The sequence below is a fragment of the Erinaceus europaeus genome, chromosome 12 (genome assembly GCF_950295315.1).
Source record: "Erinaceus europaeus chromosome 12, mEriEur2.1, whole genome shotgun sequence".
Taxonomy (NCBI): Eukaryota; Metazoa; Chordata; class Mammalia; order Eulipotyphla; family Erinaceidae; genus Erinaceus; species Erinaceus europaeus.
This window is the reverse complement of record NC_080173.1, coordinates 86234028-86249907: the sequence shown is the minus strand read 5'-3', so window position 1 is coordinate 86249907 and position 15880 is coordinate 86234028. Positions and strand designations below refer to the sequence as shown.

The 15880-nt window shown below is 46.5% G+C and overlaps 1 protein-coding gene across 2 annotated transcripts; it reads left to right on the top strand.

The window, feature by feature from the left end:
* The first annotated feature begins 31 nt into the window (after positions 1 to 31).
* Positions 32 to 7053, top strand: KCNAB3 (potassium voltage-gated channel subfamily A regulatory beta subunit 3). Of its 2 annotated transcripts, XM_007522340.3 has the most exons (14): positions 32 to 683; positions 1977 to 2020; positions 2105 to 2142; positions 2386 to 2465; positions 3968 to 4012; positions 4099 to 4143; positions 4323 to 4366; positions 4560 to 4646; positions 4912 to 4997; positions 5127 to 5247; positions 5332 to 5426; positions 5521 to 5641; positions 5798 to 5886; positions 6124 to 7053. In XM_007522340.3, exons 1-14 carry the CDS (start codon positions 442 to 444, stop codon positions 6199 to 6201), a joined length of 1215 nt encoding a protein of 404 aa, XP_007522402.1. In that variant the 5' UTR covers positions 32 to 441; the 3' UTR covers positions 6202 to 7053. The 2 variants fall into 2 exon arrangements, with proteins under 2 accessions (XP_007522402.1, XP_060060336.1); XM_060204353.1 differs by lacking the exons at positions 3968 to 4012; positions 4099 to 4143.
* Positions 7054 to 15880: the final 8827 nt, after the last annotated feature.

Below are 15880 nucleotides of genomic sequence, written 5' to 3'. Positions count from 1 at the left end.
TGCAGATGAGGGGGCGGCGCCTGTATGTAGATGAGCTGGGCCGCTGCCGACGCGGCTGGGAGCCTAGCGGTCCCGCTGCGGTTCGGGCAGAAGTGGCATCTCTCTGCCGCCCCCTCGGCCCTGGGTCCCGACCCTCCGAGGGTCGCCCTCGACCTTTACCTTCACCCACACCCCCCTCTTCCTCCCCGCGCCAGTGCCCGGGCATCCGAATACCTCCACTCCCCGCGCCCCACTCGTTTCTCCCCTCCCGCCGCAAACCCCGCGACCTCCAGCAGTTCGCCCCCGCGGGCCGATCCTGCCTGGCGGCTCCCGCCGCAGCCCGTGCGCCCTCCCCGCTCTCCCCGGGCTCCCGCCACTACGCCCCCCGGAGCCGGTCCTCGGGCTTCCCTCCCTCCGCCTCCCGCCCCCTCGAAGCCCCCTCCTCTTCCCCGGCCGCCTGGCATGCAGGTGTCTATCGCGTGTACAGAGCAGAACCTTCGCAGCCGGAGCAGTGAGGACCGTCTGTGTGGACCCCGGCCGGGCCCCGGGGGCGGTAACGGCGGGCCGGTCGGCGGGGGACATGGGAACCCACCGGGGGGAGGAGGGTCCGGTCCCAAGACCCGGGCCGCCCTGGTACCCCGACCCCCAGCACCTGCTGGGGCCCTCCGAGAGAGCACCGGCCGAGGCACTGGCATGAAATACAGGTATGGGGGTGGCTGGGTAGCCCACCCCACCTACTGCTCCCTTTCTTGACCTCTGAGGCTTCCTGGGATGTGGCCAGGACCCCCCTCAAACTTGACAAAGAAGGTTCCAGCTCATTCCACATCTTGTTTCCCTCACACTCCCTGACTTGGTTCTCTTCTTGATATCTCTGACTATAACTGAATTAATTCTACCAAGGTTGACTGGAGATATGCCCAAGCTCCCCTCCTTACCTCTAAGAAGGACAGGGATGCATGGATCCGAGGGCTGCAACCTTCCCTCCACCCCCCCACCCCCCCAAATGGAGTGCCCTTGGAATGGTGTCCTAGGAAGGAAATGGTTTCTCACTCTGGTGGCTCAGGGTGCCTGACCCAGATACTGCCCTCACCTGCCCCAAGGGCCAAGTCTCATCATCTCTTTTGTAGTGGGATAGGAAGTTGGACCCTTAGAAAGATGTACCAAAAATCTCAACCCCATGCTGAGGGACAGGGCCCAGTGGAATAGGTGGAATGAAATATAATCGACTTTATCTCAGACAGTCACTGGATTCTCAGAGTTCAGAGTAGCTGAGTAGGAAGGGGCTACTAGGAACTGGGCACGGGTGTCTGTTCAGACCTAGCTTTGCCACCCAAGGAAGTCAGTCCCCTTTATGTGGCAGCCTTGATTGGGAAGCCAAGTTTGACTACCTAGGTGAAAGCCCTGGGGAGGAGGGGCTCTGAGTCAGAAACAGACTTCATAAACCAGAGGGGCAGTGGCAGTGGAGAAGGGAAGAGGGGCATTGGCGTTTCCTGTCATAGCCTGCACCCAGGCTTCCTACCTGTCTTTGTTGAAGACCTATCTCCCTATCCTGTCCAAGAAGCTGTACCTGCCCGAGTGCCTGAGCTTGAATTGTTTTACCCCTGTGACCCTGGTGTCTGCCCTTTAGCATAATACTTTGAGCGTCTCCTCTCCCAAACTTACCAGAATTGGCCAGTCACATTACTCTCGACTCCACACATTCCAGAGGTGACTCAAACACAGACAAGACCCTACCCAGAAGAAACACAAAGCAGGCAGCACATCTTCAATGATAGGAGGGAACAAAGACACTAGACAGTGACTCCAGAGGAAGTAATTTATGTACTCACCTAAGGTATGGGCATAGCACTGCCCATTTCTCTAGACCCACTGGATCTATTTTCTTTGGTCTGAGACACCCTGAGAGCTTCTCAGTCTTGAAGGAGAGGAGCCTGGGGCTGGTCATATATGTCCCTAATGGAAGCTTCACCCCTTCCTGCTGCTCCTGTATCCTGAAGGAACCTAGGAAAGTCTGGTCTTCGGGTATCCTGTCTTGGCCTGGGTGAGTTAGAAAGGATAGAAATTAAGGGAGTGGGTGCTCTTTCATGATTTGCCTTCCATGGCTTGCCTGGCTTTTCTCTTGCAGGTACCTGGGTCACATTTGGTTCTCAAATCTCGGATGAGGTATAAGTGATGGATCTACAAACAGGATGATGGGGTCCAAGGGAACCAGGAGTGGGGGGGGTGACGGGGGAATGGAGTTGAATAGAGATTTAGACAACAAGCACAGAGCGTGGTGGATTTATGGCTGGAGGGTGGAGAAGGGGAAAGAATATGGAAACCCAGACTAAGTGGGCTAGCAGGCAGTGAGGGGAGGTAACTGAGGGGCCAGTGGCTGACCTTCAACTTTTTCTCTCACCTCCCTAGACAGCAGAAGATGTGCTGACAGTAGCTTATGAGCATGGCGTAAACCTGTTCGACACAGCTGAAGTGTATGCAGCAGGAAAGTAAGGACTGGGGAGGAAGAGCTGAGTTATATTTGGAAGGCTGAGAGAACAGGGTTTCTTGTTTTTCCTCCAGAGAATCCTGGGAATCCTGTGAACACTATGTTCTGACCTTTCAGTCAGTGGGGCCCAAAGCATTGTGGGGATGGTAGTCTCAGTAATAGCTTAGCATATGGTGAATTCAAAATAAATTAAATCCAACAGATATATCTTGGGTGTCAGCTATGTGGAACTATGTGAGGATTTTCAACTATATCACACAGTCTTACACCCATGGCTTCACACTGGAATTAGCCAAAGCCTATGATGGCCTAACCCCACCTCTTCTACATCTGGTAAACTCTTCTGTTCCTTGTCTCTCAAGACTTGGCCTTAAAATTCAGCTCCTCCAAGGAGCTTTTAGCCAGCTCACTAAAGTTAGTCACAATCCCTCCCAGTTTCCAAAGCATGCGATGCTGCTCTCTGACACACAGTGCGTCAATAGCTGGTTTACTGGAAAGTTCTTTCTCCCGTGAAACTTGCCTTGCTCTTCCTCGTGTTAGCTACACAGAGCCTACCACGGAACAGTCCCTGCTTGTGAGATGACATTAACATGCCTTTAAAGAGTTCATAGTTTAAGTGGCTAAACAGATAAAAAAAAGTGGGGGGAGATATAAAAGATTAACAGGAAAATATTTTAGTAACAGTCCACCATCCACAACAATTTAAATCTGTCACACATAAGCTCATAATTAAGTGCCAGAGAATTACATTGGCAGTAAAAGCTAAAAAGAAACTGATGAGGACTGATTATAAACTGTGACAGCCAGAAAATATATTCCATAAAATTAGGTAGAATTCAAGTTGAGTACTGGAATATTGTATAAATTCAAAGCGGGGTGGGGGGGGCAGGTAGGAGAAGACAATATATATGACCAGACAAGGCTGGTCTGTCCTCTCCTCTCATCCCATTCTATACCTTTAGCATCAGGAATAGTTGTTGCACAACTGATAATTAAACTATACAACTATACCCCTAGTTCTGGGAAGACTGCCCCCTCCTTATTTGAATGAGACTGCCAGCCCAGTGGAGGACTGATTTATGCTCTACTCTAAAAGAAAGTAAATTACGGAGTCGGGCGGTAGCACAGCGGGTTAAGCGCACGTGGTGCAAAACGCAAAGACCTGAGTAAGGATCCTGGTTCAAGCCCCCGGCTCCCCTCCTGCAGGGGAGTCCCTTCACAGGCGGTGAAGCAGGTCTGAAGGTGTCTGTCTTTCTCTCCCCCTCTATGTCTTCCCCTTCTCTCCATTTCTCTCTGTCCTAACAGCAACAACATCAATAACAACAATAACTACAACAACAATGAAAAACAACAAGGGCAACAAAAGAGAAAATAAATAAATAAATAAATATTTAAGAAAAAGATATCTTTAAAAAAACAAAAGTATATTAGTGGAAGGTAAAGATGGGAAGAAACTGATCCACATAGGCTGTTGTCAGAGTTTCTGCATTGTATTTCTTTCAGTGCTGAAAGAACCCTAGGCAACATCCTAAAAAACAAAGGTTGGAGGTAAGTTTGTTTTGGGGGGGTGGAGGGAATGGGGACATAGTCATCTAAAATCCTTCTTGCTGGTTACCCCATCCCTCTTTTTCCAGGAGATCAAGCTATGTCATCACCACCAAGATTTTTTGGGGAGGACAGTAAGTAGCAGCCCCACTATAGATCTCCAGAGAATGTGTGAAAGCACATGGGGTGGGCACAACTACCCTTACACCTCAGGCCTGCGGCCTGCCTGTGAGACCTGTGCCCATTTCTCATGGCAGCAGGCCAGCTCTGGTCTCAGATCTTTGTAACACCTCATTTCTTACTTTCCTTACAGGGCAGAAACTGAACGAGGCTTGAGCCGCAAACATATCATTGAGGGTGAGCAAAAGGGGTCCTGAGCCTGAGTGGCTGCTATGGAAACCAGAGGAGTTGGGAACCTTCTCTAAAGTTCCGAGTTGGAGGCTTAGAATAGGGTCGCTGGGATTTCGGTGGCCTGGCAAGGAGGTAAGGACTGAATTCTTAGAAAACTGAAGCTGGAGTGCTCTCTGTCCTCTTTCCATCCTTGTTCCAGGTTTGCGAGGATCCCTGGAACGCCTCCAGCTGGGATATGTGGACATCGTCTTTGCAAATCGCTCAGACCCAAACAGTCCTATGGAAGGTAAAAGCAGCTCCTCAGCTCTGACAGTCCTTTAAAATGAGTCCTTCCTCCAGCCCTCAAGAGGAAGTCAGCCCCCGCTCAGAAAGCCTCCCAGGCTACATGGTGAAGGCTCAGATCCCAGGACTTGGACAGGGAGGGAGGCTAAAGACAGATCCCAACCCTGCTGATTCCAGAGATAGATGCCTGGGATCTTTGTGGGGCGGGCAGAAGTCAGCAGATCTGGACTCCAGGGATCTAACAGGCTGTCTGTCTCCCATGTACCTAGAGATTGTGCGAGCCATGACCTATGTCATCAACCAGGGCCTGGCCCTATACTGGGGAACATCCCAATGGGGAGCTGCAGAAATCATGGTGAGTCTGCCACTCTACTTCCTCCTGCCATTTTTCACATGGCCACTTTGAATGCTCTGCTGGGGGAAGGGAACAGAAGAACATAGAGGGAGTGTTGTGTGACCCCATCTCTTCCCCACCCCAACCCAGGAGGCCTACTCCATGGCCAGGCAGTTCAATCTGATTCCTCCAGTCTGTGAACAAGCTGAGCACCATCTGTTTCAGAGAGAGAAGGTGGAGATGCAGCTGCCAGAGCTCTACCACAAGATTGGTTTGAAGCCTGCTCACCCCTACCTTTCCCTCTGCCTCACCCTCACCTAGACCTCTTCCCCACAGCCAATCCTCTTCCTCTTAGGTGTTGGCTCAGTCACCTGGTCCCCTGTGGCTTGTGGCCTGATCACTAGCAAGTATGATGGGCGAACCCCAGAAACCTGCAGGGCCGCCATGAAGGTGAGATCTGGGGGATTGGTGTGGCAGGACTGGGCAGTCTGAAGTGCTGGAGGTCTGGAAATTGAGACTTTTGTTGATTCTCCTTGGCATCCAGGGCTACCAGTGGCTCAAGGACAAAGTGCAGAGTGAGGACAGCAAGAAGCAGCAAGCCAAAGTCATGGACCTTCTCCCCATGGCTCACCGGCTGGGCTGCACTGTAGCCCAGCTTGCTATTGGTGAGACACTGCCAGTTCTGGAACCTGCCTCCTCCCAAGATGCTTCCAAACCTAAGACTCAACTCCCTGGGAGGATCTTCTTCCCCACAGACACACATTTCCGAAGTCTCTGTGCTCACTGTTCTCTCAGTCAGTTCTCTCTTTTACTGTCTCCAGCCTGGTGTCTCCGCAGTGATGGTGTCAGCTCAGTCTTGCTCGGAGTGTCGAGCACAGAGCAACTGGTAGAACATTTGGGCGCCCTACAGGTGAGCTGGAGACTCAGAGGGTGAAGCCATCTCTGTGCCCTTGGCCAGCTTAGTCCTCTGGGTCCAACCCAGAATGGACCTACCAGGTCATCTACAACAAGGTCCGGTCCTATAGTAACAAAGAGAAAGGGACACAACTCAGACACTTGGCACCACTGTGGGGGTCCCCCATCCTGGAGCCCCAAGTTCTTCAGTAACCCAGCCTGCACTGCATTTCTACCCCCTCTTGTCCTCCAGGTGCTGAGCCAGTTGACCCCACAGACGGTAATGGAGATAGATGGGCTCCTGGGGAACAAACCGCATTCCAAGAAATAGTCCGTCAGGGCGCAGGGAGCCAAACTCATAGCCGCCGAAGCCCATGGTAAACCAACAGCCGCTTTCCTGCAACAGCCTCCCTCCCACCGAGCCCGGATCCTTCCGAAAAGTCCAGAGCCTGGGAGGCCCCGCCCACTAACGAGTCCGGGCTTGGAGTAGCGATAAGCATGAACAAAGCCATATTCTCCTGCAGTGGGGCTTGAGAGGGAAAGTAGTCCGCAGCCCCTGTTGCGATCCTCCCAGGCCTTCTTGCTAATCCAGGGCATGAGCTACTGGGCCGTCCTCACTTTGCCACTTGATCGCCCCGATTCTCTCCTCCCTCAATCGCTAAGACCCAGGATTAAAAAAGATGATGAAACATGCTGAGTACCTTAAAATGTCATCAGGTTATAACAGCCCAGTGTTATCTGGGACAAGGAAATGGACTTCTCAGTTGTCAAAGCCAGGCTGGTCCTGGCCAGAAGTAAATAATATTTGGAAAACCAGTACCCTGCCTCCCAGCCAGGAAGTTGGAGAAGGGCTTAAATGTAGGCCTAGAATTAATAGTCAATTATTTTGCTACTGCTAGAGGAAACTCTGATGTAGATATATAACATGACCTGGCAAAGTGGTCCTTGGACAACGAAGTTGATTAAGCTTTGCAGGACTTAGTAACAGCCATTGGATCCTGACAGCGATAAAGGAGTGGCATAAAAAGGTCTAGAACGGACTTTTGAGCCTTGAACACAACTTCCTATCTGGCAGTGGAGGACTGCATTCTTCCTCCCGGCAATAATCTTAAAGCAATAATGATGGGCCCTATTCTGTAAGACTTCCAAGGGAACTGTAAATAAAATCTCAGCTTGATCCTCACTCACTGTGTCTGAAGTCTTGGGGTTGGGACCCAGGGTCTCATCTCATTCTGGAATATCATGGTCCCTCGCTCCCAGCCACTAGAAGGTGCCAGTACTCAAGTACCTTAGTGACCCCGCTCTCAACCAGCAGGTGTGAGAAACCCCAAGTGTTCTTCCTTCATTCGCCATGTTCCTGTGCCTTCATAGTTGAGTTGCTCATCTGATACGCTTGCCCTAGTTTTGCTTTTAAAGTCACAGCAGCCACATCTTGCCTTCTCATTTCCCTTTTGTGTGATACCCACACATATACCAAGAAACTACCTGGGAGGTTTTCTTGTGACTGAATGGAAGGGACTGCTTTGAGGTTGAGGCTTTGGGATATGGTGATGGACAGCTAAAGTGAAAACTGGTTTATAGTTAAAATGATAACAGAGAGGGGGCCCGGAGGTAGTGCAGCCAATTGAGCACGCATGTTGCTATGCACAAAGACCTTGGTTCAAGTCTCTGGTTCTCATCTGCAGGAGGGAAGCTTCACGTGACGTGAAGCAAGTACGGCAGGTATCTCTCTTTATCTCTATCTCTATTTCCCCACCCCTCTCAATTTTCTCTGTCTTATCAAAGGAAAAGGAAAAAATGACCAACGGAAGGGGTACATTCGCATGCAGGCACCAAGTCCCAGTGATAACCCTGGTGACAAAAATAAAATAACATAAGATAAAGAAAACAGGGCAGGGGTAGATAGTTCCAAAGTCCCATGTTCAATCCCCTGCACTACCAGAAGCCAGAGCTGAGCAGTGCTTTGGTTAAAATAAATAAATAAATAAATAAATACAAAAAAAGAAAGAAAAAAAAAGGAAAAAAAAGTGAACAGAGAGAAGGCAAGGAGTTGTTATTATTAATATTATCATTAAAGTTAATTTAAAGGCTATAACAAAAAATTTAGAGGCTAAGTGGTGGTGTATCTAGCTGAGCGCACGTTATCATCCACAAGAGCCTGGGCTTAGGCCCCCCACCCCCGTCCCCATTTATAGGAGAGATGGGGAGAAGCTTCGTGAGCAGTGATGGAGTTAAACATGTGTCATGTGTCTCTCCTTCTCTCTTCCCCTCCCCTTTTAATTTCTCTGAAAAAAAAAAGTCGGGAGTCGGGCTGTAGCGCAGCGGTTAAGCACAGGTGGCACAAAGCACAAGGACCCTTGTAAGGATACTGGTTCAAGCTCCCGGCTCCCCACCTGTAGGGGAGTCACTTCACAGGCGGTGAAGCAGGTCTGCAGGTGTCTTTCTGTCCCCCTCTCTGTCTTCCCCTCCTCTCTCCATTTCTCTGTCCTATCCAACAATGAAGACATCAATAACAATAACAATAATAAGTACAACAATATAAAACAACAAGGCCAACAAAAAGGGAAAATGAATAAATATTAAAAAAAATTTTTAAGTCTACTGGAAGTGGGGGGGTTCATCATGCTGGGTTTGTCATGCAAACACCTGGCCTCAGTGATAATATGGTGGCAAAAAAACAATTGTGAGACAGAAAATGAACCAGAGCATTACTCTGATATATTTGGTGCTGGGAATCAAACTTGACACCTCATGCCTGCAAGTCCTATGCTCTATTGCTGATCCACTACACCAGCTGTAATTTTAAAGGAGTTATAATTTTTTAATATTTATTACCTTTTGTTGCCCTTGTTTTTTTTGTTGTTGTTGTTGTAGTTATTACTGCTGTTGTTATTGATGTCATCATTGTTGGATAGGACAGAGAGAAATAGAGAGAGGAGGGGAAGACAGAGAGGGGGAGAGAAAGATAGACACCTGAAGACCTGCTTCACCGTTTGTGAAGTGACTCCCCTGCAGGTGGGAAGCCAGAGGCTCAAACCGGGATCCTCACCGGTCCTTGCACTTTGCTCCACATATGCTTAACCCGCTGTGCTACCGCCCGACTCCCAGGAGTTATAATTTTAAAAGAAAGCCATGTAGAAGGAATGAGGATGACAGAAGTGGAAATTTAAATAGAGGTGTGTCAAATATTGTCTCTTATTCTTCTCCAAAATACTAATTTCCCTGGGACACATGTGGGTGTAAAGATACAGCCATTAAAGAACACACAGAAGGCAGAGAAGGATGAGCTGCGCTTTTCTTAAAATATAGCCGCATCATCTCCCTTCTCCCCATTCCCGCCCTTCTTTGATCCTGAAGCTGGGAGAACAGAATAAAAGCTATTTCCAAAACAGCAAAGTCAGCAGTTTGCCATTTACTGGATTAGCAGCCAATCAGATCAACTAATGAATACTTAACATCTACTCCTCTTGCTCTCATTCACTTTGGGAGATTGTGGAGGAAGCTAAGAGGTCAAATATATGACTAGACGATGATGAACTATTCTGTAGCAAACATACATTAATCTATAAGTTCAAAATAGTCCTTTCCTCAAATAAGTGCAAAAATAATCTAACGTGCTATTTGTTAAATGCTCTTACTTTGGTGCCTCCTCTAACTGCTCAAAACAAAACGAAGAATCAAAACACTCCCCCTAACATTACCTTCAGGGGCCAGGCCATGACACACCCAGTTGAGCTCACATGTCATCATGCACAAGGACCTGGAGTCCTGGTCCCCACCTGCAAGGGGGAACTTCTCGAGCAGTGAAGCACGGGTGCAGGTGTCTTGTTTTCTCTCTTCCTCTTTATTTCCCTCTTCCCTATTGATTTCTCTCTGTATCTAATGCATACATACATTCAATGAGCTTCGGAGACAGTTTAGAAATGCCTTATGAGAAACCTTCCTTCACTATCATACCTCAAATACCACTTACCCTATTTTTTAATTTAAAAAAGTATTTGCTGGGGGCTGGGCAGTGGAGCGCCTGGTAGAGCATGCATGTTACAACATGTAAGGATCCAGCTTCAAGCCCCCATTCCCCACCTGCAGGGAGGAAGTTTCACAAGTGACGAAGCAGTCCTGCAGATGTCTCTCTCCCTATCAATTTCTATTTCTATTAAATACTGTCAAATATTTCTATCAAATAAATAAAATACTTTTAAATAGATACAGTTTTTAAAGTCTTATTTATGGGCAAGAGGAGATAGCATAATGGCTATGCAAACAGACTCTCATGACTGAGGCTCCAAAAGATCCTAGTTCAATCCCCTTGTACCACCATAAGCCAGAGCTAAGCAGTGCTCTGGTGTCTCTCTCTCTCTCTGCATCTCTCTCAAAAATAAAATAAATAAAACATTAAAAATGAATTTAAAAAAGATAAAGCTGGATTTAAAAATAAATATTCATTTGATTATTATTCACCAGGGTTCTCGCTGGGGCTTGGTGTCGGCATTATAAGTCTACCGCTCCCTGTGATCTGTTTTCCTTTACTCTTCCTTTTTTTTATTCTTCCTTCTATTTTATTTGATAAGACAGAAAGAAATTGAGGGGGAGGGAAGACAGAGAGGGAGAAAGAGGGGCCAGGTTGTGGTGCACCTGGTTATGTGTACACGTCACAGTGAGCAAGGACCTTGGTTCAAGCCCCTAGTCCCCAGCTGCAGGAGGAAAGCTTCACGAATGGTGAAATAGGGCTGCAGGTGTCAGTCTCTCTCCCTCTCTATCTCCCCTCCCCTCTCAATTTCTCTCTGTCTATCTAATAATAATAAAAATGTTTTTAAAAGTTTTTTGAAAATAAATTTTAAAAAGAGGGAGAAAGATAAACACCTGCTTCACTGCTTGTGACACCCCACACACACACACACAGGTGGGGAGTAGGGCCTTGAATCCCAATTCTTGTGCGTGGTAATATGTGTGCTAACTGGGTACACCACTGCTGGCCCCCAAAACTTACTTACTTATCTATGAGAGATAGAAGGAGAGAACCAGAGCATCACTCTGGCAGATGTGATGCCAGAGATTGAAGCCAGGACCTCATGTTGGAGACCCCAACTTTTGTCCACTGTATCATGTCACTAGATGCGCCAGTTGTTTTTTTTTTTTACTATTTTATTCATTTATTAGATAGAAACAGAGATAGATTGATAGCAAAAGGGAAGATAGAAAGAGAAAGACACCTGCAGCTTTGTGTTACTGCTTTTGAAACTTTCCTCCTGCAGGTGGGAACTGAGGACTTGAACCCAGGTCCTTGTGTATTGTAACGGGTGGTCTCAACCAAGTGTGCCACCACCCAGCCTTTAGACTTACAATTCTTCTTTTTCTTTTCTTAAAAAGATTTTATTTATTTATTAATGATAAAGATAGAATGAGAGAGAAAAAGAACCAGACATCACTCTGGTATATCTGCTGCCAGGGACTGAACTTGGGACCTCCTGCTTGAGAGTCCAATGCTTTATCTACTGTGCCACCTTCTGGACCACTTCTTTTCTTTTCTCTTCTACTCTCTTTTTTTCCCCCTTCTTATTCTTCTCCTTCTTTGTACCAGAGCACTGTTCAACTCTAGTTTATGACGGTGCAGGGGATAGAATCAGGGACTTTGAAGCCTCAGGCATGAGAGTCTGTTTGCGTGACCACTATGTAACCGAGCCCCCCCCTCCACCCAGACTCCCAGTTCTTTATGGGAGAAGTAGCAAAGTCACAAGTGCATAGAAATTTGGGGCTATCTATCATCATCACATTAAAAGGTTTAAAACAGAAGTGGAAGGCAGGATACGATTAGGTTTGATTTTTTTTTTTTTTTTTTTACCTGATCACAGCTCAGCTCTAGCTTATGGTGGTGTGGGGGATTGAACTTGGGCCTCTGGAGCCTCATGCATAAGATTTTCTTTGCATAACTATTTTGCTATCTACCCCACCTTTTTTAAATATTAATTTTTAAATCTATTTATTCCCTTTTGTTGCCCTTGTTTTTTTATGTTGTAGTTATTATTGTCATTGTTGGATAGGACAGAGAGAAATGGAGAGAGGAGGGGAAGACAGAGAGGGGGAGAGAAAGACAGACACCTGCAGACCCACTTCATTCACCACTTGTGAAGCGACTCCCCTGCAAGTGGGTAGCCAGGGCTCGAACTGCGATCCTTACGCTGGTCCTTGTGCTTTGCACCACCTGCACTTAACCCGCTGCGCTTAACCTGCTGCACCACCTGCGCTTAACCCACCTGACTCCCCCCACCCCCCTTTTTTTAAACTATATATATCAACCAGGATTATACTGAGGTTCAGTGCTTATACAATGAACCCACCACTCCATGTGATCTTCTGCTTCTCCTTCCTTTACTTCTTTCTTTTTGAAGAAAAAAGAGAGAAAGTGAGAAAGAAGAGGATGGGAGAAAGAGAGATACGTAAAGCACTGCATCACTGCTCAGGAAGTGTCCTGCAACTGGGGATCGCGCACCCTGGTGCTTGGCACATGGCAGCAAATGCACTCTACAGGATACATCACCACCCTTCCCTTTAAATTTATTTTTATGAGCTACAGCAAAAAGAGAGCAGAGCCTCACTCCAGTATATCCAGAGCCAGGGAATGAATTTGGAGACTCACAGATCTGAATCTGTTTTTTCTACCCCTGGGAAACCTCTACACTGATGCATTTGAAATTTGGAAAGACCGCTGTAAGCAGTGTGGAGAGAAGCCTGCGGAATGCCTCGTCAGAATGACTGAGGATGTGGTAGAAGAAGTTCCTACCAGTGTCAGAGCTAGCAGTGACGGCAGCCTGGCCTAGAGTGGTGTACTGACTGTGGACAACTAAGTAGGTGGATTAGAATTGTGTCTAGGAAGTAAGATGAACTGGGGTTGATGACAAGTCAGTAAACAAGGGAGGGACCTAGGGTAGATGACGCCTATATGGCGTTGGGTAAATAAACTTCAAACACTGGGACAGATGGTAACTTTGGACAGGGAGATCATCAGTTTGGGTTCTTGAGGATAAGCAAAAAAGAAAGTCAAGCAAGCAACTGGATACGCAGGTCTGGCGTGTAGACTCTTTGGTTGGCAAACAGTTTGAAAGACTTTTATAATAATCCAATTTATCTTAAAATATTGAATATTGAGGGGGAAGGTGGTGGTGTACCTGGTTGAGAGCACATATTACTATGTACAAGGACCCAAGTTCAAGCCCCAGTCCTCACCTGAAGGGTGGAAGCTTCATGAGCAATGAATCAATGCTACAGGTGCTCCTCTCTCTCCTCCCCAACTCACTCTCTCCTTGCACTATCTGTCCTCTCAAACAATAGTAAAACAAAAAGAAATAAATAGCCTCCAGGATCAGCGGACTCATTGTATAGGCACCAAGCCTCAACAATAACCTTGGTGACAAAAAAAGAAGGAGGAAGAGGAGGAGGAGCAAAGGAAAGGAAAGAAACTAAAAGAGTGACCACTGGCCAGGGAGACGGCTCAGTCATATAGTACAGAGCTTGCCTTTTTGAGGCCCTGGGTTTGAGCCCAAGAACTGCATATACCAGAGCAGTTTTTGGTTCTCTCTCTCTGTCTCTCCCATAAAATAAACCAGTGATTTTTTTCTTTTTTTAAATATATTTTTAATACTTATTTATGAGAAAGGAGAAAGAGAAAAAAAAAAAAAAACAGGTATCACTCTGGTACATGTGCTACCAGGGATGGAACTCAGGACTTCATTCTTGAGAGTCCAATGCTTTATCTACTTCGCCAACTCCCAGGCCATGTGATTTTTTTTTTTCACTGCCTAGGCAGTGGCACAATGGATAAAGCATTGGACTCTGGAGCATGAGGTGCTGAGTTCAAGCCCAAGCATAGCAGCAGACTGTTGCTCTGGTTTTCTCTTTCCCTCCTCCTCCCCCATAACTAAATAAATGAATATTTAAATAATAATAAAATATAATAAGATTTATCAGGCAGCCAGGAGGTGGTACAGTGGATAAAGCATGGGATTTGAAATCATAAAGTCCTGAGTTCTATCCCTGGTATCACATATGTCAGGGTGATGCTCTAATTGTCTCCCCCTTCCTTTCATTAATAAGTAAAAAAATAAAGAGGGGCTGGGTGGTGGCGTACCTGGTTGAGTGCACCTATAACCATGTGCAAGGGCCTGGGTTCAAACCCCTGACCCCCACCTGCATGAGGAAAGTTGTACAAATGATTGGAAGAGTGCTGCAGTTGTCTCTCTTTTTCTCTTCCTCTTTATCTCCCCCTCTCCTCTTGACTTCTGTCTCTATCAAAAATAAATGAATAAATATTAAAAACAAGGGCAGGTGATCCGGGAGGTGGCGCAGTGATAAAGCTTTGGGCTCTCAAGCATGAGGTCCTGAGTTTGATCCCCGGCAGCACATGTGCCAGAGTGATGTCTGGTTCTTTCTCTCTCCTCCTATCTTCCTCATTAATAAATAAGTGAAAAAAAAAAAAAAAAAAACAAGGGCAGGGGAGACTGCATAATGATATGCAAGAGTTTCATGCCTTAGGCTCTGAAGTCTTAGGTTCAGTTCTCACTACTACCATAACCAGAGCTGAGCAGTACTCTGGCTTCTGTGTATTTTTCTCTCTTTATCTTCCACTAAAATAAATAAAATATTTTTTTAATCTTAAAGAAAAAAGATTTGTCACCAACTAAAGATAGTGAGAAGTTCCAAAATTTTTCTAGGGGTCACTGCCAAGGTTTCACAGCTCTGGGCTGACTTTTTCATATAGGGGAGGGAGAGACACCACACCAGTTTTCCCCAGTGCTGTTTGCTGCACTCACATACATGACACACTAGGGCTTGAACTTAGGTTGCCAATGCAAGGCAAAGCAAGTGCCCTCCCAGTTAAGGTTCTTCTAAGCCCCCAAAGAAAATTCTGAATTGAGAGTCTGACGGTAGCCCAGCGGGTTAAGCGCATGTGGCCCAAAGCGCAAGGACCGGCATAAAGATCCCGGTTAGAGGCCCCAGCTCCCCACCTGCAGTGGTGAAGCAGGTCTGCAGGTGTCTATCTTTCTCTCCTCCTCTCTGTCTTCCCCTTCTCTCTCCATTTCTCTTTCTCTCTCCCTTTCTGTCTTCCCCTTCTCTCTCCATTTCTCTCTGTCCTATCCAACAACGATGATATCAATAACAACAATAATAACTACAACAACAATAAAAAAAACAAGGGCAACAAAAGGGGAAATAAATAAATAAATATAAAAAAATTTTAAAAAGAAAAAATTCTGAATTATGGAAGCATCCTTGGGGTAAGCAGGTAGCTTATCATCAAGTGACAATGAAGATATCTTTTAAAAAACAACAATTTTATCTTTAAAAAAAAAATCAGCGCAAGGATTGGCGTAAGGATCCCGATTGAGTCCCCAGATCCCCACCTGCAGGACAGTGAAGCAGGTCTGCAGGTGTCTATCTTTCTCTCCCCCTCCTCTCTCCATTTCTCTGTCCTATCCAACGATGGCATCAATAACAACAACAACAACTACAACAATAAAACAACAAGGGCAACAAAAGGGAATAAAGGGAATGATTTTTTTTTTAAATCAGAAAAGATTACCCTCGTTCTTAACAACTTAGTGAAAAAGGAGACAAAAAAAAATAAATAAAAAAAGCCGAACAATTAGTATCTGTTACAACGTGGATGTAGAGAAGCCAATCTTGACTGACCAAGAGAGATAAGTGTTGGAAATATTGGGCACTGAGAAGTTTAAGTAAACATAATATATAGGCTAAGTGCTCAGGCCAATAAAAATAGCTGTTACTTACTTGGTATTTATAGTGTGCTAGACATCCTTCCAAACTTCTTGCATTTGTAAACTCACTCAGTTCTATTATCCACATTTAATAGATGAGCAAACTAAGGCCCTGAGAAGTGCAGTAAACCTGCTCAAAGTGTCACAACTAGTAAGTGGTGGAGGCTAAGATTTGAACTCCAGCCAGCTGGCTCTAGCTAGAGTCTGTGCTATGACCCTGCACAACAAAAACCTGGA